The sequence below is a fragment of the Amblyraja radiata genome, chromosome 9 (assembly GCF_010909765.2).
Source record: "Amblyraja radiata isolate CabotCenter1 chromosome 9, sAmbRad1.1.pri, whole genome shotgun sequence".
Lineage (NCBI taxonomy): Eukaryota > Metazoa > Chordata > Chondrichthyes > Rajiformes > Rajidae > Amblyraja > Amblyraja radiata.
Window position 1 is genome coordinate 46085769 of NC_045964.1, and position 23298 is coordinate 46109066.

The 23298-nt window shown below is 41.8% G+C and overlaps 1 protein-coding gene across 4 annotated transcripts in view; it reads left to right on the forward strand.

Moving 5' to 3' along the window:
- The window catches only part of txndc16 (thioredoxin domain containing 16), a 94191-nt gene that overhangs the window by 62557 nt on the left and 8336 nt on the right, over window positions 1-23298 (forward strand). For all 4 annotated transcript variants that reach the window (XM_033027286.1, XM_033027284.1, XM_033027287.1 and 1 more), the window contains 4 exons: window positions 10669-10805; window positions 18466-18550; window positions 20073-20208; window positions 21105-21268. In XM_033027286.1, the coding sequence (XP_032883177.1) occupies window positions 10669-10805; window positions 18466-18550; window positions 20073-20208; window positions 21105-21268 (522 nt within the window). The remainder of the gene's footprint in view (window positions 1-10668; window positions 10806-18465; window positions 18551-20072; window positions 20209-21104; window positions 21269-23298) is intronic.

Consider the following 23298-nt stretch of genomic DNA (forward strand, 5'->3'; position numbering starts at 1 on the left):
CGTTCCTGAGTCTGGCGGTGCGGACTTTCAAGCTTCTCTATCTTCTGCCTGATGAGAATGGGGAGAAGAAGGAATGGTTGGGGTGACAAAGTATTTTGATTACGTTGGCTGCTTTCCTGAGGCTGCGTGAAGTGTAAATGGAGTCAATGGTTGGGAGTCTGGTCTGTGATGGACTGAGCTACATCTACAACTCCTCCAATTTCTTAACGTCTTGGGCAGAGCTGTTCCCAAATCAAAATATTTCAAATGCTGTTGATTCCTACCTCAAATTGACTGAATGACTGAACCTCCATCATCTTCTTGTAGAGAATTCAAAAGATTCTCTTCTCTGTCTTAAATGGCCAATCCTTTGTTTTGAGACTGTGGCGCTAGCAAGGGCAACGTTAACTCTGCATATATCCTGTCAAGCCCCGAGGAAATTTTCCGCGTTTCAGTGAGATCATCTTTCATTCTTCTAAACTCAAGACAAGTTTAACAAATCTCTTTAATCTCTTCCCCATAAATGAATACTCCCATCCCAGGAATCAATCTGTTGAACCTTTATTGTACTCCCTCTTCCTTCGACTGAAAGGCCAGAGCTCTGCACATTATTCCGAAATCAATTTCACCAATTCTATAATTGGAGCAAGATGTTTCTACTCGAATCCTTTTGCAATGAAGTCCAACATACTAATTTATTTAGCTGCTTGCTAAATCTGTACTCACTTGTTTACATGATACCCAAGTCTCCCTGATCACAAAACACCTTCCACTCTTACTATTTAGAAATGATTTCCTTTTTAACAAAGTGGGTGACCGACAATCTTCCATCTGCCAATTCACTTAACCTGTCACAAAGCTAAAGCACTCTATACCCCTGCATATGCAACACTGCTACTTATCTTTCCATTATCAGCACAATCATCAATATTTATTTGATATTGATTGTAAATAGTTACAGCCCCAACACGGATGCTTGCAACACATCACCAGTCATAGCTTCACAACCTAAAAATGACTAATTTATTCCTATTTTCTGTCTTCTGTCCATTAATCAATAAGTTACCCCAATATTGTAGCTCCAATTTAGTTCAATAAATGCCTGTGGTAGGCCTTGTGAAAATGTGAATGCCTCACATCCACTTTTTCACCCTTACTAACTATGCTAATTACAACCAAGGAATTGAATGACTTATTTTATACTTGTTGGCAACTTAATTGTATTTCTCTGGAACTGTTATGCTACGATGTTGATAAATATATTCTGTATTCTGGTATTTTCTCTTTGCTCTACCTGTTGTACTTAGAATAGTAGAATATAGAATAGTTTCTTTATTGTCATTGTAACATGAACCATGTACAACAACATTTAAAGATGTCAGCCAGTCAGTGCACCATTCAAACATTTCTAAAAGCTAACGATACATACAAGGTAAAATATTAAAAAAAGATAAACAACTAAAATAAATATCATGAAAATAGCACGCATAAACACCCAACCCTACATCCTTCTGTCGATTTCACAGTGTACCACAGTCCCTTAGTATGTATCGCCCCTGCGTTCCTTGGCACCTACATTTAGTGCCTTTATAGCAGTGGGGTAAAAACTGTTTTTAAGTCTGTTTGTCCTTGTCCTTGTAGATCTGTACCATCTGCCTGACGGCAACAGTTCAAACAGGGAGTGTCCGGGGTGGGAAATGTCCTTTATAATACTCTGGGATTTTTTGATGCAGCTGGAACTGTGTAAGTCCTCCAAGGCAAGGAGAGGGCAGCCGACAATCCTTGCGTTGCCAATGGCCCTCTGGAGTGCTTTCCTCTGAGCCGCTGTGCAGCTGGTGTACCACACGCATACACAGTATGTTAGGATGCTCTCAATGGAGCACCGATAAAAGGACAGCAGCAGTCTCAGTGATGTTATTCTTCCTGAGGGTGCTCAGGAAGTGCAGTCTCTGCTGGACCTTTTTCAGCAGCGCAGAGGTGTTCACGCTCCACGTCAGGTCCTCCTCAATATGGATTCCCAGGAAGCGGAAATCCGCCACCCTCTCCACACAGTCCCCTCTGATAATTAATGGTACCATGTCCGTTTATTCTTCCTGAAGTCTATTATTATTTCCTTTGTCTTTAAGGTGTTGAGGAGCAGGTTATTTTCTCCACACCACACTGTCAGCTGCTCCGCCTCATCCCGGTAGGCGTACTCGTCCCCCCCGGAGATGAGTCCCACCACCGTAGTGTCATCCGCAAATTTGACAATGGTGTTGCTGTGGTGGGCGGGGGTGCAGTCATGTGTGTAGATGGTGTAGAGCAGGGGGCTCAGCACGCAGCCCTGTGGAGAGCCGGTACTGAGGCTGAGGGCCGTGGATGTGTGATGGCCCACTCTGACTCTCTGTCTGCGACCCGACAGGAAGCTATTTATCCACATGCAGGTGGTGTGGAAGTCCCAAGTCCCCCAGTTTGTCCACCAGTTTGTGGGGAAGGATGGTATTAAAAGCAGAGCTGTAGTCCACAAAGAGCATCCGCACGTAGCTCCCCCGCTGCTCCAGGTGGGACAGTGCAGCATGGAGAGCTGTGGCTACAGCGTTCTCTGTAGATCTATTCGCTCTGTACGCAAACTGGTGGGGGTCAAAGCTTCGGGGCAGGAGTGATGTGATATGACCCCGGACCAGTTTTTCAAAACACTTCATCACCACTGGTGTGAGTACGACTGGCCGGTAGTCGTTGAGGCTGGAAATGTGGGTTTGTTTGGGCAAGAGGACTATGGTTGCAGACTTCAGACAGGGTGGAACAGTGGACTGGGCCAGAGACTGGTTGAAAATCCTCGTACAGACTCCAGCCAGCTGGTCTGCGCAGTCCTTCAGCACGCGTCCAGAGACGCCGTCGGGTCCAGTAGCCTTCCTTGGATTGCCTCACCTCATGCTCCTCTATCTTGAGGGTTAGGCCGCTGTGGACCATGTGTGTGATGTGGCTGTCTCGGGTGGCTCCACTTCAAAGCGAGCAAAGAAGAGGTTCAGCTCCTCTGCCAACGAGGCGTCACCTTCAGCAGCTCCAAGGTTGGTCTTGTAGTTGGTGAGATACTGGATCCCCTGCCACACCTGCCTGCTGTTGTTACTGTCCAGGTGGTCCTCTATCTTCCTCCTGTAGTCTGATTTGGCCTCTCTGATGCCTCTCTTCAGGTTAGCTCGGGCCGTGCTGTATAAAGCCCTATCGCCAGACCTAAAAGCGGTGTTCCTCTCTTTTAACAGCCGCTGGACCTCCCGGGTCATCCACGGCTTCTGGTTGGGGTAGACCCGGATGCGTTTGTCCACTGTGACCGTGTCCATGCAGTTTTTAATGTAACATAGTACACTGTCTGTGAACACCTCCAGGTCCCGGTGTTCAAACACATCCCAGTTGGTCCTGTCGAAGCAGTCCTGCAGCTGCTGAGATGCACCATCAGGCCAGGTTGTGATGGTCTTTGTGATGGTAGGAGCGGTTTTCCTGAGGGGGGCATATGCAGGAATTAAAAGCAGGGACATATGGTCTGACTGACCCAGGTGTGGTAGTGGTCTAGCCCTGTAGCCCAGCTTGATGTTGGAGTAGACCTTGTCCAGTGTGTTAGCTCCTCTTGTAGCACATTTAACATGCTGGTAGAATTTGGGGAGCATTTTCTTCAAGTCCGCATGATTAAAGTCCCCTGCTATGATGTGAACACCGTCAGGATATATGCTCTGTTGACTGCTAGTGCTACCATACAAATGTCCGATAGCTGAGTTAGCATTAGCATCCGGTGGTATGTACACAGCAGTTATCATGACAACAGTAAACTCTCTAGGGAGATAAATGGGCCTGCATTTAACAGTCACATACTCCAGGTTCGGGGAGCAGTGACTGTCCACAATCACTGTGTTTGTACACCAGGTGTTGTTCACGTACACACAGAGCCCTCCACCTCTGCTCTTACCAGAGTCTCTTGTCCTGTCATGACGCTGTGCTGTACTTGTGTTTAGCTTGATTGTATTCATGTGTAGTATTATCTGATTAGAATAGATAGTATGCAAACACAAGCTTTTTGTACCATGGTATATGTGACAATAATAACTCTAGCCTATTGTTATTTTCTTTTGATCCTGTCCTTCAAGAATAGATTCCAGCAATTTCCCCAATACAGATTTCGGGTTACCAGGTTTACTGTTCTTGTTTTCCCAATTAATCCTCTCATAAACAATGGGGATACCAAGGCATTTTTTTCCAAACTGTGGGATTTGTTCTGGGATCCAGGGAATTTTTGAATGATGCCAACCAATCAGCATAGTCACCTACTTCCAAACTCTCAGTTCCTGAATGAATTGCTTTTTAGCCTCATTCGTTTCTCCAATGCTGATTTGTTAATGCTACTTTCTTTGAGCTCCTCATTCCATCTGGATCTTTGCTACTATTAAGTAAGACTTACATTGGGTGCAGCTAGCAAGGATGTGAACTACAGGACGGTTCTTACCTGGAATATCCTGTTTGTCTCTTACATCAAAGAAAGCTTTTGGTGTGCTGGCCTTTATAAATCAGAGCATTGAGTATAGAAGTTGGGATGTAATGTTAAAATTGTACAAGGCATTGGTGAGGCCAATTCTGGAGTATGATGTACAATTTTGGTCGCCTAATTATAGGAAGGATGTCAACAAAATAGAGAGAGTACAGAGGAGATTTACTAGAATGTTGCCTGGGTTTCAGCAACTAAGTTACAGAGAAAGGTTGAACAAGTTAGGTCTTTATTCTTTGGAGCGCAGAAGGTTAAGGGGGGACTTGATAGAGGTCTTTAAAATGATGAGAGGGATAGACAGAGTTGACGTGGATAAGCATTTCCCACTGAGAGTAGGGAAGATTCAAACAAGAGGACATGACTTGAGAATTAAGGGACAGAAGTTTAGGGGTAACATGAGGGGGAACTTCTTTACTCAGAGAGTGGTAGCTGTGTGGAATGAGCTTCCAGTGGAGGTGGTGGAGGCAGGTTCGATTTTATCATTTAAAAATAAATTGGATAGGTATATGGACGGGAAAGGAATGGAGGGTTATGGTCTGAGTGCAGGTAGATGGGACTAGGTGAGAGTAAGTGTTCGGCACGGACTAGAAGGGCCGAGATGGCCTGTTTCCGTGCTGTAATTGTTATATGGTTATATTATATGGTTATTGTCTTGGTTACATTTCTATGCTGTTACCAAAAATAAACGTTCTAACTCCAGTTTCTCAATCAACATATTGTTGCCACTATCATCTGCATCCTAGATCAGTTGTACTGAAATCTACGTGCTAGACAATAGACAATAGGTGCAGGAGTAGGCCATTTGCTCCTTCGAGCCAGCACTGCCATTCGATGTGATCATGGCTGATTATCCCCAATCAGTACCGCGTTCCTGCCTTCTCCCCATATCCTCTGTTACCGCTATTTTTAAGAGCCCTATCTAGCACTCTCTTGAAAGCATCCAGAGAATCTGCCTCCACCGCCCTCTGAGGCAGAGGATTCCACACACTCACCACTCCCTGTGAGAAAAAGTGTTTCCTCGTCACTGTTCTAAATGGCTTACTCCTTATTGTTAATCAGATTACCTCCTTAATCTAGATCAGTGGTACTGATGGTTACGTGAGACTGGAGCTGCCTGTGCACCACTCCCCAAATACATCGAATGCAAATAAATAAATGCAAGGAGTGTTTAATTGTCATATTTACTGACAACGAAACAATGAAATTATTACTTGCTGTAGCGTAACAGGCCTTTAAACGCAATAACACATGGATAATATATAATAATCAAAAATACAATAAAAAAATTAACTATTAATAGTGCAAAAAAAAAACTGAGTCCATAGTGCAACCTAATGACACAATCCGTATAAGATCATAGTTGCTGAGGTAGGTGTTGTGCAGTGTTCAAGAGCCTGATGGTTGCTAAAGAGCTGTTCTTGAACCTGGTGGTTAGGGTTTTCAGATTCCCGCACCTTCTTCCCAGTGGTAGTAGCGATATGAGAGCCTGGCTAGGGTGGTGTAGGTCATTGATGATATTACCTGCCTATTTGAGGCTGTGTTTCTTATAGATCCCTCCATGGTGGGGAGGTTACCGTTTTACTCTATAACTCTATCCATGTGCTTCATGAGAATCATCTTGAATTGATATAATGTCTGAAAGATTTAATATCCAAATGTTTCAGTACTGGAGAAAAAGAGTGAGGGTTTGGCTTATTTATCTCTCATTAAGTTTTCTAATCTTTCTCCCCTCCTGGTATCCCTTTGTCCTTGCTTGGTATGGCTTTCCTGTTGTCCCATCATTCTCTTATACCTGACTGCATCATAAGTAATGGTGGGGAAAGGACCGATCTTATTCTCATCTGATATTAATATTCTCATCTGATATTAATGTTCCAGCAGAGGTTGTTGGATCCCAATTAGAGGCAGCAAGTTAGGTTGCATTTCCAAACCCAGTGTGGCAGTTGACTACTTGACCCTCACTGCTGACCACGCTCGAATGTGTTGTTTTTCTTTTGCATTCTAAAAGATTGGCAGTGTACATTTTCATCACATTTGTTTTCAAGGCTAAATCATACTGTAGACCCTTTTTTTGTATGGATCTACCACTGAGAATAGAGGCAAATTTAACAGTACCCAATAACAATTGCATAAATGCTTTCAGAGAGTCAGATAGCACAGAAACGGGCCCTTTGGTCCAACATGTCCATGCCAACTAAGATACCTCATCTAGGCTAGTTTCATTTGGCCCATAACCCTCTCAATGTTTCAATCCATATATTGTGTTGATTTCTCTTTCTTCAGGAAATACTTTTAACTGTCCCACACTGATTAAAAGCATTTTATAGCTTCTGCTGGAACACACTTCATTTCTGAGGTAACTGAAATTATTATTTTTTGAATGGTGGAGCTGGATATTTCTAAGGAGGTAACTAGAAAAGACAATGCATTAACGTGGATCGTGCTTCGTACTTTAGCTGCAGAACTATCTGCTCGGAAGACAATCTTTCAGAAACTCATCTTTGGAATTGTAAAGCCACTCATCAATTCAAAAAAGACAATGAACTGAGTGCTTATCGTTTGTGAAGCACTTAACGGTCACTGATTTATATTAAATAATTATTGAATGTGATGTATTTTGATGTGCCTTTTCATGCCTTAATGAATAATTTAATGACATCAATTTATATTTAAAGGCATCTTTAATGAATTAAACCATTCCATGATCCTCTATAAGAGTATTAAGGGACAGAAGTTTAGGGGTAACATGAGGGGGAACTTCTTTACTCAGAGAGTGGTAGCGGTGTGGAATGAGCTTCCAGTGGAAGTGGTGGCGGCAGGTTCGTTGGTATCAATTAAGAATAAATTGGATAGGCATATGGATGAGAGGGGAATGGAGGGTTATGGTATGAGTGCAGGCAGGTGGGACTAAGGGAAAAAAATTGTTCGGCACGGACTTGTAGGGCCGAGATGGCCTGTTTCCGTGCTGTAATTGTTATATGGTTATATGGTTATTATCAAATTAAATTTGATACTAAGCCACATATTCGATTTAAAGCTTGACCAAGAAGGTTAATCTTAGTTAAAGCTTGGTTTATAATAAGGTTAATCTTAATCAGCAATCAAGAATGTTAAATGGTCACACGAACCATGAAATTCTTACTTGCTGCAGCTTAATCGGCCCATGAATGCAATAACAGTTATAAATGTAATAATCAATAATACAATAAATTAATAGCAATAATATCAGAGAAGCATAATGGTTTGTTGTTTATTATGGGTTTTTGCAGAGTAATATATTTACATATATGTTGTACTGCTGCAAGTAACCATTTCATTGTTCCATTTCAAGACGTAGAACAATAAAAAACTTGACTCTTGAGTCTTGGTTTAAAACTGAAGTCTGTAGAACAGCCAGAGGCAAATCCATAGACGATCATATGAATGAATGAATAAGTTTATTGTCATTGCACAATACTGTGCAACGAAATTCCATTACATCTCCTCCGGTTAAAAAAAATACAAACACGACAACCATTAACACATATGTACACTTATCAGTAAAAAATAATTAGGTATTTTAAAAGAATTTAAAAGAATTTAAAAGAATTTGGCGGCATTTCTTGGAATTACATTTTGCTTCCCCAGCATTCTCTGTTGGAATTTAGCTCTTTTATCGTACATGGGTTGCTGACATTCGTGTTGTGTAGGTTTCAAGAGCCTGATGGTTCATTAAGAAGGCCGTGAAGAAAGAAAGACGAACGGGATTATGGAGGGAATTCCAGAGCTGAAGCAGCAGTATTGTATTAAAATGTCCCAGGGCACTTACTACAACATGACGAAGAATTCCTGTTCCTGAACCTGGATGTCACAGTTTTTAGAATCCTATCCTTTCTTCTCAATGGCAGGAGGGAAATAAGAGTGTGGGCAGTGTGGTGTGGGTCATTGATGTTACTCCCTACTTTTTCTAAGGTAGTGTCTTCTATTAATCCCTTCCATGGTGGGGAGGTAAGTACCCATGATGGACTAGGCAGTGTTCACCACTTTTTGTAATCTCCTTCATTCCTGTGCGTTTGAGTTGCTGAACCAGACCGTGGTGCATCCAGTCAATGTGCTCTCTGTTGAGGTTCAAGAGAGTATGCATCAACATACCGAATCTTCTCAACCTTCTAAAAAAGTAGATGCTTTCTTTATGATTGCATCAATGTGCTGGGTCCACGACACATCTTTATAGATATGCACGCCCAGGAACTTAAAGTTGTTGACTCTCTCCACCACTGACCCGTCAATGAAGTCAGTTTTGTGGATCCTTGGCCTTCCTCTCTTAAAGTCAACAATCACTTCTTGGTTTTACTGATGTTGAGAGCAAGGTTGTTGTTCTGGCTCCTTTCAATCAGACGATCAATCTCCCTCCTATACTCTGACTCATCATTATCCGTAATTCATCCAACAACACTGGTGTCGGCGGCAAATGTAAAGATGGAGTTGGAACTGTGTCCGAATACACAGTCAGGGGGATAGCGTGAGAAGAGCAGATTGCTGAACACACAGCCTTGAGGAGCCCACAGCCTTGAGGCGGGAGCATGATCCTCATATCCAGCTGCTAAAATGCTGATGTATTTAAATTATCCCAACCATTTAAGCACCCTCTTGGGGATGTAATCACAGCAGAAAAATTGCAGCTTTGCTTTGTACATTTGAGATAATTTCAAGAACATTTGTAGTTGTTTGAAAGTTTCATGTTCCAGGTCAAATGTAATTCAATCAAACAACTGTTCTTTGAGTACTGCCCATTTTTTTGCATCTACATCAATTTGTAAGCTAAAGTTGACAAATGCTAGGAACAAAACTAGTTCTGGAGTCATAGAGCTGTATGGTCCAGAAATAGGCTCTTCTGCCCACCTTGTCCATTCCAACTATATTGACATATTGGGGTAGTCCAAGTATCCTTGAGAAAACTAAGCAACATACTCACCAACTTTAGGGAGTCCTGACCCATGGAGAGGTTTCTCAACATGGTGAAGGAACTTCAGGGATAGTACTGAGAGTTTTGAATCATAGAGTCATAGAACTGCACAGCTAGGAAACAGGCCTGCTCTCCTTATCTAGGCCAATCAAGTTGGCATACCGGATTAATCTCGCTTGCCTGCATTTGGTCAATATCCATCAAAATCCAATGCAACCCAACAGTTATACCAATCCCACTCTGGTCATTCTTTCACTATGCCATCAGACTCAGGAACAGCTTCTTTCCCTCTGTTATCAACTTTCTGGATGGTCCTCCCAGAAGCTAGGTATCGTCTGATTCCCCAACCTCCCTCATTGCAGACATGGGACATTTTCTCTGGATCTGTTATGCTACAATACTGAGAACTATATTCTGCACTTTGGTAACTTTATCTTTGCTTGATTGTGTTTATGCGTAGTATTAACTGACTTGATTGGATAGCTCACAACAAAATATTTCATTCTACCTTGGTACACATGATAATAATAAACCTAAAACTAAGTTTAGTTGTTTAAATTATGAAAAACTGGTGAATTTGGGGGAATGCCTTTTATTATGACACTCATTATTTTATTATGGGGGTACAGAGGCACAGCAGTAGAGTTGCTGCCTTTCAGCGCTTTCAGCTGCAGGGACCCGGGTTCGATCCCGACTACAGGTGCTGTCTATATGGAGTTTGTACGTTCTCCCCGTGAGAGCGTGGGTTTTCTCCGAATTCTTCGGTTTCCTCCCACAATCCAAAGGTCTACAGGTTTGTAGGTTGATTGGCATTATATAAATGTAAATTGTCCCTAGTGTGTGTAAGATAGTGTTAATAGGCAGGGAACGCTGGTCGCTGCGGACTCAGTGGGCCGAAGGGCCTGCTTCCATGCTGTATCTCTAAACCGAATCAGAAGGTATTTCTCAACCATATTCCACCAGAATGTAGCCGGATTCAGTTAATCATGGTCTTGTATTCACAATGAAGCATGTTTTTGTCAAGTTAAACATGGCTAGTTTCTTTGTTGAATAAGTTGAACTAGTGGTTGAGTGTCATTATTTAGTGTTGAGTGTCCATATAGTTTGTAATTATTCTGGCACCTATGTGCCTTTACTGGAATGAAATTTTGAGAATACATTTATTAGTAATATACAAAGTTTTGTGTGCACTGGGATTTGTTGTTTGATGCTCATCATTTGCTTTTTATTTCAGGAGCAGAATAGTTAATCCTGTCCAGTTAACAACAACAGAAGATGTTGAAGCCTTTCTAAATGGAGAATCGCAAGATGATCTCAAACCCTATCAGCACCTTTCCGTTGTAGGATTGTTCAATCCAGAAATGGAAAAAGGTAAAAAAGTTTTAAAAATTCAGAATCTGGAATCAATTCAAGGATGATGCAAGGATGATTAAAGTGGCTCTTTCTTCCCAATAACCCTTTCTGGCTTAAGTCCTCCCTCCACCACCTCCAGTTTAAATTCCATTTGGAATATTTTGGAGGACCAAGAAACCAAGACCAAGACCAAGATGCAGGAAGTGAATTCTGCTTTATTTTGTAAAACAGTAAAGCACAGGAACAGACCCTTCAGCCCACTATGTCGGTGCTGAACATAATGCTAAGTTAAACTGATCTCTTCTGCATGCACATAATCCATATACCTCCATTCCCCGCATATCTAAGTGCATGTCTAAAGGCCTCTTAAATGCCACTGTAATATCTGCTTCAATCACCACCCCTGGCTGTGTGGCTTCTTTAAACTTTGCCCCTTTCACCTTTAAGCTATGCCTTCGAGTCTTTGATATTTTCACATTGTCACCCTGGGAAAAGGTTTCTCCCTGTCCATGTCAACTTTAACGACAAGCTAAAGATTCAACCTACAACTTCCATGTAATGAATGGTCCAAATTCTCTATGACCAGTTTAGGATCATATCCCATATGTATTTCAATGACATTAACTTTGTTACTGATCACCCACTATAATTACATTGCACTCGCTTTGCTGTCAGCCAAAATTCAGTGATTTTGTTCAACCCAGATGCTGCATTATTGATTAGGAATCCAACCTTGTATTACTATTTGAACCCAATAGTATGTAAAAAAAGACTCAAAGTGCTGAAGTAACTCAGCGAGTCAGGCAGCATCTGTGGAGGGAATGGACAGATGATGTTTCGGGTTGGGACCCTTCTTCAGACCGATTATAGTGTGTGAGGATTACAGTTTAGTTTATTGTCACGTGTACCGAGATACAGTGAAAGCTTTTATTGCGTGCTAACCAGCCAGTAGAAAGACAATACATGATTACAGTCAAGCCATTCACAGTGTACAGATGCATGCTAAAGGAATAGTAGTTCAGGATTACTCTCAGGTTGCGGTAGAATGGTTCAAATGCCTAATAATAGTCCCAGAATCTGGAGGTGTGCATTTCCACACTGCTATACCTTTTGCCCGATGGGAGAGGGTAGACGAGGGAGTGGCCAGGGTGCAGCCCATCCTTGATTATGCTGCTGGCCTTGCGTGAGATATAAATGGAGTCAATGGAATGGAGGTTGGTTTGTGTAGTGGTCTGGGCTGCGTCCACAATTCGCTGCAATTTCTTACGGTCTTGGATGGAGCTGTTCCCAAACCAAGCTGTGATGCATCCCGTTAAAATGTGTTCTGCGGCACATCTGTAGAGGTTGTTGAGGGCTGCTGGGGACATGCTGAACATCCTAAGCTTTCTTAGGAAGTTGAGGCGTTGGTGGAAAAGGTATGAAAACATTGTGTTTCGTTTGAATCTGAGCAAGGTTTAAAAATCCACACCTATTCTGAAATGATTACCAGCTCTGACTCTGCAGTATTTCCCATTCCCTTCCTACCTCAAACTGGAGGTGCGATGGTGGACCGTTCTCAGCTGCCGACTTTCCATTTCAGCTTCCACTGCTGCCATCAAGGAAGTCCATATCTAGTTACTGGTGGGAATTCAGATAGCATTGACAGCCAACTTTTGACATTGATCAAGAGACCAGATGGGACCTTATCAAAGTGGCCAGACAGATTATTCCTTTCACCTGACATAGATTGACAGAGCCAATTTATTGAATTGGGTTGCAGAGGTCTATTTAGGTTGAATTCCCAGTCTGGGTTGGCAGTCGGCAGGCGCGAGAAGGAGTGGGTGGAGGAGCGGCGGTACACACGCAACTCGCAGGCCGGAGCAGAATATTCCCTGCTGTTACAAAATGACAGGCGAGAGTGGGTCTAGTGGTATGGAGGCCAGTGGAGGAGAGGATAATGAAGGAAATGTTGAGAAGGAGTGGGAAACCATGGGAACACGGGGTAGCCCCAGGAAGAGCAGCCGTAAAAGAAGGAAAAGCAATATTGGTGGATCGGAGAGTGAAGACAAGGAACCAGAAAAGGAAATTTCGTTAAATGTAGTGCTGAGGTTTGAAGGAGAAGGAGGAGTAAAGAAGATAGAGCCAATGAAGCTGACAAAAATAATCAGAGCCCAGGTTGGGGAAGTAAAGTATGCAAGAGTGCTGGAAGATGGAAACATGCTAATAGGGTGCAACAGTGAGGCTCAAGTTGAAAAGGCAATGAAAATGAACAAGATTGACAAAATCAAAATAATCAAAGTAGTGAGAGTGGGAGAACGGAGGAGGGCAGGGTGTAAAGGGGTTATCTATGGAATCCCTCTCAAAGTCAATATGAGTGAACTGGTTCAGGAACTCAGAAAGAGATGTGAATTAATTATGAATGCCAAAAGAATGACCAAAGGAGCAAAGAAAGAGGAAACTGAGTCAGTCCTGCTTGAATTAGAGACAGAATCCCTTCCAAAAGTGGTCCATTTTGGATTCATGCGATATAGTGTAAGAGAGTACATACCCAAACCAATGAGGTGCTTCAAATGTCAGAAATTTGGGCATATAGCTAAAATGTGCAAGGGGGCGAGGAAATGCGCAAGGTGTAGTGGGGACCATGAATATGGTCAGTGTGGAGAGGGGGTCAAACCAAAGTGCTGTAATTGTGCAGGAGAGCATAGTGTGGCTTACTGGGGCTGTGAGGTGATGAAACGTGAAGCTGAAGTACAAAACATAAGAGTGAAGGAAAAGGTCTCCTATGCAGAGGCAGCAAAAAGGGCTGACCCTACAAAACAGATGAATGAAAGAAGGATCAGGAGGGAGCAAGATATGGGCATAATGGAAACAATAAAAGAAAAAGAAAAGAGTATATGGAAAGAAAAGAAAAACCTGGTTATATTTATAGCAGGAGTAATAAATGCAACAGCAGAAGTAAAATCCAAAACAGAAAGGATCCAAATCATTGTAAAGGCTGCAGTCCACCACTTGGGCATGGCAGGATTGAAGTGGGAGGAAATACATGATGGTCTCAGTATCCAGGCGAGCCAAGAGTCAACATGTGTGGGTTAATAATATTAATGTTAATTCTACAATGGAATGCAAGAAGCTTGTTAGCCAATGGGCAAGACTTTAAGCAATTCATAGACAGTAGGAAGGAAAAACCAGATGTCGTATGTATCCAGGAAACCTGGTTGAAACCAAGTTTAGATTTTGTTCTATATGATTATGTTGCAGTGAGATGTGATAGGGGAAATGGGGGAGGAGGAGGGGGTTGTGCCACTTTCATTAAAAAAAGGGATACCATACAAGGTATTAGGAATTGGGCAGGAACAGGAATATGTGGTAATAGAAGTGTGGTCTGAGAGGAGGAAAATAGTGGTAATAAATTACTATAATCCATGTAAGCGATTAGAGGTCAATAAGTTACAGGAAGTAGAAGGCCAGAGCAAATCTAATGTTATTTGGTGTGGGGACTTTAACGCACATAATACATTATGGGGCAGTGGAAAGTCAGATAATAATGGACAGGTAATTGATGAATTATTAAATGATGGTAATCTAGTATGTCTAAATGATGGAAAGAAGACCAGGGTAGATGTTAGGACAGGGAAGGAGTCTGTGTTGGACCTTACACTTGTTTCTAATAGGATTGCTGCTAAATGTAACTGGGAAGTATATGAAAAGGGTACCATAGGAAGTGATCATCATCCTGTGCTATGCAAAATAAATATTACTTTAACTATGAGTAAAGAAAACAGAAGTGGACGATGGGTGTTTGGAAAGGCTAATTGGGAGAAATTTAAGGAGGAAAGTGATAGATATGTAAAATCGATACAAGAAGAGACAGATATAGAAAACTTTGAGAATAAATTGTCAGAAGGTATCAAAAGAGCAGCATTAATTTCCATACCTAAAAGTAAAGGAAGATCAAAAAGGAAAGCTGTGCCATGGTGGGACAATAAATGTAAAGAGGCGGTGGTGAATAGAAACAGAGCATTCGGATTATTAAAAAGAACTCATAACTACCCACACATGATTAATTACAAACAGGCTCAGGCAATTGTAAGGAGGACTATAAGACAAACAAAAAGAGCATATTGGAGGAAGTATTGTGATTCAATTGGAAACACAACACAGGTAGGGGAGATATGGGGGATGATTAAAAAAATGGAAGGTGATAAAAGGGAGTGGAGTTATCTTATCTTAACAAATGGAGATCAAACTGTAGTCTCAAATAAAGACAAAGCAGAACTAATGGTTAACACTTTTAGTAGGGTTCACAGCTCCCACAACTTATCAGATGAAGGAAGAAGAGGTAGGGAAAGAACAAGAGAGGAAAATGTTGAGGCCTTACAAAGGAAAGGTATCACAGAGGACAAGTACAATATTCCATTTAATTTGGGGGAGCTAAAGAGAGCTCTGGCCAAGTGTAAGAACTCAGCCCCAGGGAAGGATGATATTTGTTACATAATGATAAAGCATCTAAGTGAGGAGGGACTCCAAAAGATACTTGCACTATATAACAAGGTGTGGGAAGAAGGGCGAATACCGGAGAGGTGGAAGGAAGCAATCATTGTGCCTATTAGGAAACCAGGGAAAGATGCAAGTAATCCAGTAAATTATAGACCTATAGCTTTAACAGCACACATGTGTAAACTGATGGAAAGAATGGTAAATGAAAGATTAAGGCATCTAATGGAAGAAAATGGTATAGTGGCTAATTATCAGAGTGGCTTTAGAAAAGGGAGAGGTACTAATGATCCAGTTCTGTGCTTGGAAGATGATATAAGGAAAGCACAAGTTAATAAAGAATCTGTAGTTACCGTATTTTTTGATGTAGAGAAGGCTTATGATATGTTGTGGAGAGAAGATCTTCTAATAAAGCTGCATTCAATGGGAGTAGGAGGAAATATTTTTAACTGGATAATGGATTTTCTTAACGGTAGAAGTATCCAAGTTAAAATAGGGTCAGACATCTCTAGTAAATGTGTAGTCGAGAATGGAACTCTCCAGGGAAGTGCGATAAGCCCGATCCTATTCTCAATCATGATCAATGATATATTTGCAAACATTCAACCAGAGATGGGGCGATCGCTCTTTGCAGATGATGGCAGCCTATGGAGAAAGGGGAAGAATATAGATTTTATCGTGGAAAAAATGCAGCAAGGGATAGCCCAGGTGGAAGAGTGGGGAATGAAATGGGGTTTTAAATTCTCTATAGAGAAGACAAAGACAATGGTTTCCACAAGGAAGAAAATTAAAGAGGATGTCCAGTTAAAACTAAACGGCAACAATTTGGAAAGAGTAAAAGATTTCCGTTTCCTGGGAGTCCATTTTGACTCCAGATTAACATGGAGGATCCACATTACAAAAATAATTGGAAAATGCAAAAAAGCCATCAATGTAATGAGATGCTTAGCAGGTTTAGAGTGGGGAGCAGATATATTATCTCTTAAACATATCTATGTATCACTGATCAGATCCAGACTAGAGTATGGCAGTATAGCTTATGGATCAGCATCTAAGTCAGTGTTGTCCGAGTTGGACAAAGTCCAAGCGGAAGCTCTAAGGGTCTGTATAGGAGGTGTGCGGACGTCACCTGTATGTGCACTACAGGTGGAAACTGGGGAGATGCCGTTGAGACTGCACCGCAGACAACTAATGGCTAATTACTGGCTAAGCCTTAAGGGTTATGGAGAGAACCACCCAACAAAACAGGTAGTACAGGAGTGCTGGGAGAGAGGGGTGGCTCAGTCTGGAAGCTTCGGCTGGGTTGGAGGAGGTGTGGCAAGGGACATGGAAGTAGAGGACAAAGAGTTCTGCCCTGCAGTATTGTGGCCATCTGTCCCAATATGGTTACTAAACATCCCAAAAGTTGATCTGGAGATATGGGAGGCAAAAAGGAGGGGAAAAAATTCGGACCTAAAAACAGAATACCATAACCATATATATAATAGATACAGGGAACACCTCTTAATTTTCACAGATGGATCAAAGGACCCAGTAGCTGAAACAACAGGGGCGGCTGTGGTAGTGCAAGGGATGAATGTTGAGATTTGCAAAAGAACAAATAACTATTTGGCAGTATATACAGTGGAACTGTACGCTATTTTGATGGCAGTTCGGTGGATAGAACAGGTGCAACCATGCAAAGTATTAATATGTAGCGACTCATTGTCTGCAATCCAGAGTATTGGGTCTGGTGCATCCCATAGGCGGCCTGACCTAGAGTATGAAATTCTACTACTATTAAGCCAAGTAACAAGGAAGGGCAGTGACGTGACTTTGTTGTGGGTCCCAGCACACATTGGTGTGCTAGGAAATGAAAAAGTGGATAAATTAGCAAAAGAGGCCGTTAAAAAAGAGAACATAGAGGTAAACCTACAATTATCCAAATCTGAAGGAAGACACATTGTGTGGAAGAAAATAAATCAGGAATGGCAACAATACTGGGAACAGGAGACAAAGGGGAGACACCTCTATTCGCTACAAAACAGAGTGGGCATTACAGCAAGAAGAGGGGGGAACAGGAGAGAACAGGTAGTATTAGCAAGATTGAGGATAGGACACACTCACCTGAACAGCTCATTAAAAATATTGGGAAAACACCCTACTGGGCTGTGTGAGGAATGCCATCAGCCGGAAACAGTTCAGCATGCTCTAGTTGCATGTAGAAGATATGAAACAGAAAGAAGAGTTTTGATCAGTGAAATGAAGAAAATTGGAATGACAGATATATCAGAAAAGAACATTCTAGAGTATGGAGGGGAAGGAAAAGGACTAAAGGTGTTGTTTAATTTCTTGAGGGCCTCTGGCCTTATAAAAAGGATATAATGTAAAGACATGAGGACTGTGGAGTGAAGCCAGAAGGTGGCAGCAATGCAACATTGTGGATGCCGGCTGCCGTAAAACTCCAAAGAAGAAGAAGAAGATGGGTTGGCAGTCACACCTCTATTCGCTACAAAACAGAGTGGGCATTACAGCAAGAAGAGGGGGGAACAGGTAGTATTAACAAGATTGAGGATAGGACACACTCACCTGAACAGCACATTAAAAATATTGGGAAAACACCCTACTGGGCTGTGTGAGGAATGCCATCAACCAGAAACAGTTCAGCATGCCCTAATTGCATGTACGAGATATGAGACAGAAAGAGGATTTATGATCATTGAAATGAGGAAAATTGGATTGACAGAAATATCAGTAAAGAACATTCTAGAGTGTGGAGGGAAAGGAAAAGGAATAAAGTTGTTGTTTGATTTCTTGAGGTCCTCTGGGCTTATAAAAAGGATCAAATATAAAGACATGAGTACTGTGGAATGAAGCCAGAAGGTGGCAGCAATGCAACATTGTGGATGCCGGCTGCCGTAAAACTCCAAAGAAGAAGAAGAAGAAGATGGGTTGGCAGTCTCAGCATAAATCGTTATGACTAAATCTGAAATCTTTGGTTGTTCACTGGAATAATTTCACCGCCAAACCCAAAATTCAAATGAAAAAAAAAATTGGTCACAGGAAAGCTTGAAGGGCGGGTCAATTATGTTCACACAGCATGTGAGACAATATCAGCAATATCTAAAGACATAACTGCTCTGTCTTTCAGTAAAACATTTTATTTTACAACCTCTTATCTACCAGGGTAATTGCTATAAATTCCTTTACGCCTTTATTTTTTCAGAGATTGATGCCTTCACTAAAGCAGCTAATACCCTGAGGGGCTCTGTGATCCCCGGAAGTTATGTCGGAAATGATAATCCATATCTGTAAGTTGTTATGTGACATTCTTCATTCCAGATAAATGAGGCTTGTGGCAATGCCTAGATTTTCTAATTTAAGATGTATCTCTGATCAGCCATACCTAACATTTTAATCTGTGTTCAAATTTCGTAATCAATTGTGTTCTGAGAAATGCGCTAATATTTTATAACCATTTTAAATGTCAGATATTCCTATGTGCATACACTAAGGTGCCTGGCTTATAGAAACATAGAAAATAGGTGCAGGAGAAGGCCATTCGGCCCTTCGAGCCTGCACTGCCATTCAATATGATCATGGCTGATCATCCAACTCAGTATCCTGCACCTGCCTTCACTCCATACCCCCTGATCCCTTTAGCCACAAGGGCCACATCTAACTCCCTCTTAAATATAGCCAATGAACTGGCCTCAACTACCTTCTGTGGCAGAGAATTCCAGAGACAAATCAAACTAGATTGTATAACTTTGAAGTAATATTTTGTATTTATTTCATTTTATTACTATCACATATCTTGCCTTGACTAATCCCTGGTCTTAGTCTTACCTTTGCCCAGAGGTCCTGGGAGGCAGCACTTAGGGGATTGGATAGTGTCAAAATCTATCTGGAATCGGGTATTATTCCACAGCTGGTATTTGTGGCAGACAGAGAAAGTGATGCGGCAACATTCGGGGCAGGATGTGACCAAGGAAAGCACAGTGTAGTTGGCTGTAGAGATTCAGGGTTTGAGCTCTGTGTTATTTTTGCCGGGCAGTAATGGGATGTTGGAATGCAATCTAGCTCTGCTTACAGTGAACCCATGTTGCTTTTGCTCCCTGGCCGAGCCGATCAGAGCCTTGTTAAATTGTGCTATAGCCTGTACATTATTGTATGCCTTGCATGTATTAAAATCAATATTTCTAAAATCATTATACAAGGCTATGTGTTTTTACTAACACCTATCTGAAACGCAGTGCAGCCAAGACACATCGTCTATGGACTGTGTCTTTGGTTGCATTGTGCTCTTCAGTTTTGCTCTATTATGGCTACCTAATATCATGGTTATTAATGTTGCATTATTATATATTTATCTTTGTGTTATTGCGTTTATTGGCCTGTAAAGTTGCAGTAAGTAAGAATTCACATTGTTCCATTGCTGATACAGATTGCAATTAAACGCTCTTAACTCTTGAAATTGTGGCCAATAATTTGCCTGTAGAATATGGCATATTTCACAAAGAATGATTTTAAAGATTAAGTCAAATAACATATTTATATTCATTAGATAACAATTATTTGTGTTGTGCGCCTGAATGATGTTTGTAAAATATAGTTATCAAAATGGGATGAAATGTACAAATTATATATTAATAAATCTATAGGCAGATTATTACATATATGCACCTTTATTGCAAATATAAAATGAACCATGAAATCTTCCAGAAAAAAAATGTTGGTTTTAGTTTAAAATAGTCCTCCCAAAAGCTACAATTGTTCAGTAAATGGTACATTATCTTAATTCTTGACTTTAATTGTTGGATTTTCATCCAGCTCCCAGCAGTTTGGTGTGGCACCACCAGCTCTTGTGTTTGCGAGGCAAGAAAAGTCTCACCTAGGTGTTCAGCTTGAGGAATCTAACACTGACGTTATTGTATCTGCAATCAGAAGTTCCATGTTGGAAACGTTTGTAAGTATTGGTGAAAGTTAACATTTGAACAGGTTAATACATATTCCGGTATTTTCCTTATTCTGACCAAGCCGACCAAGATGCCCCATCTATGCTAGTCCCACCTGCACATATTTGGTCCTATTCCCTCTAAACCTTTCCTATCCATCATTGAGCGGAGGGAATTGAAATCTACACTAAGCCCTAGTTATTATGGACCTGTTTGTAATGGATTTCAGTTGTAGTGGACGACCGGACCGACTTCAGCACCAGGCCAGGCTGCTGATGCCATCCCCGCCCACACCACCACTCAATGACTACTTAATGACTCTACTAATCCTCGCCTCTCCTCTGACCACCAGTAGATGGGGGCCGTAAACTCACCTGGATTCCAGGCCCCGTTCCAGACCGGGAGTCTGAAGAAGGGTCTCGACCCAAAACGTCACTTATCCATGTTCAGCAGAGATGCTGCCTGACCTGCTGAGTTATTGCAGCACTTTGTGTCCTTTTGTGTATTAACCAGCATCTGCAATTGTTTATTTCTACTACTTATACAATGATACTCTATTACTCGATAATCTCTTACTTGGTTATGGCAGATGATTGACAATAATGGATACCATTTGTCCCCATCCCCACCCATGGTCCATTATAATGAGGGTTTATTCTAATCTGTTGAATGATCAATAAACATATCCAGTTCAATGTGTTTGGGATGAAGGAGGAAACTGGGAGCAGTCTTATTTGTGCTCTGATGAATTATATTTAAGTGTAGAAAGCATATTAGTCATCGACATTGGGAAACGGAAAAGTAATGGTGTAGATATCTGCAATGATGCTTTATTTTATGACTGTTTTTATCGATACTGATTCTTTGGAACTTGATAATCTAAAGGTTGCTATTCTTTTAACATTAGCCTGAACTCACAGTGGAAAATCTCCCCTTCTACTTCCAACCACTGAAACCATTGCTCATTCTATTTATCGATAATGATGACGGCATAACCATGAAAACCAAGGAAGAACTTGCGGAGTTTACCAAATTAAGTATGCAGATTTATATCACGTGCTGGATTGATCTGTGAGTTATTATTTCTTTTGTAGTAAATTACCACTGGCATCGATTCCTGCTAAGTTTTATAATAAATTGAGAGAAAAATCAATATAGGCATGGCTTGTTTTTTTGTCAGTGATACTAGAATATAAGACCTGTTTTTGTTTAGTTACTGAAATGTTTTTTCTTTATATGTGCAAAATGTATTAGCAGTTGTAATTGTTGTAATTTTGCCTGTAAGACAAAGGTTTAATTCTGTTGTGCTCGAACAGCAAGGATAGATTCATAAAAGACAAATTTCACGTTAGGTTATTTTGTTCTAATATGGTAAGACAACGAATGGAAAGAGGCCTTAGGGCCTCCCGAGTCAACGCTGACCATCAAGCACCCATTTATACTGATCTAATATAACTTTATTCTCACCATATTCTCATCAACTTCCCCTAGATTCTACTACTCATCTCAATGCTAGAGTGCCAGGTTTGATCCCAGGGTGCTGTCTGTGTGGAGTTTACATATTTCCCCCTATGACTACATGAACTTTCCTTGACTGCTCCGGTTTCCTCCTTCATCCCAAAGACATGCGGGTTTAAATCACCGCTGTAAATTGCCCCTTGTGTGCAGGTTTAAGTTAGTTTATTATTATCACATCTACAAAAGATTTTCACTGCACCACGCTACACATGACAATAATAAACTCAACTAAACCTGCACATAAGGGGCAATTTACAGCAACTAATTAACCTACAAACCCGCTTGCCTTTGGGATGAAGGAGGAAACTAATCACCCAGGGGAACTCCACGTGGTCACAGGGAGAACATGCAAACTCCACACCGACAGCACCCAAGTCAAGATTGAACCTGGATCTCTGGCGCTGAGATGCAGCAGCTCTACTAGCCACGCCACTGTGCCACCTCCATGCCACTGTGAGCTTCCAAAATGTGGCTTATTCAGGCAGGGTATGGATGCAAGCACTGAATTTCCAGGTTCTTTTACAACTTTAGTCACCCTCTGACCTGGTTTCCTTTCCAGTGCTTTCAATCTTGATTTCAGGTCATTACAGCGTACAGCCCCTGTCCCACTTGCGTGTCCTTGGCACGCTAATTACGCGACCTCGTCGTCAACTTGAGGCGCGACAGTCCTGCTAGAGTCGCGCGCGTCTTCATGCGCCCGCACAGCCGTCTGGAGCGCGTGACGTCATTTGAAGATGGACACAAAATGCAGGAGTAACTCAGCGGAACCGGCAGCATCTCTGGAGAGAAGCAATGCATGACTTTTCGGGTTGAGACTCTTCTTCAGACTGAAAGAAGGGTCTTGACCCGAAACGCCAGCCATTCCTTCTCTCCAGAGATGCTGCCGGTCCCGCTGAGTTACTCCTGCATTTTGTGTCTATTTTCAATTTTCTTGGCCCCGCTCTGGGAGTAGAAGTGGGGGCGGATCCGGATCCGCAATGGCCGTGAGCCCCAGGCTGAGTTCGATGACCGTTTGCCTGCTTCTGCTGCTGCTGTTGGAGGTGAGATGTTGCGTCGCGCCAGGGTCTTAGGCCTGTCCCACTTTGGCCGTCAGTTACTCGACAGGCCGGTGGCGCGCGAAGATTTTGTTCGGTACAAAATCCCGGAGCGCCGCGCGATACAACGCACAACTCCATACCCATCCACGCTTCTCAGTGGGACCAGCCCCACACGATGGCCGTGTGCCTCAACGCGACGACAAGGTCGTGTAATTTGCGTGCCAAGGACACGTAAGTGGGACAGGGCCTTACCTTATTTGATGAACCAACACAACACCATCACAAAACCCGATCTTCCAATGCTTTGTTTATTCTATGGATGAAGATTGGGCAACTCCCAACCCTATCCACTGTTATTATCATGTTCCAGGGAGCAGAGGGAACTGAAATCTAATCTGTTGTATGGTTAATAAATGTTTGCATTTCAATGGATTACTTATTTGTGCTCTGATGTTACCATTTTTAGGAGTTGATGCATTCAACCATAAAAGTATATAATTATTTATAAACAGTCAAAACTATTTTATAAGCCTTCTTGGAGCAAGT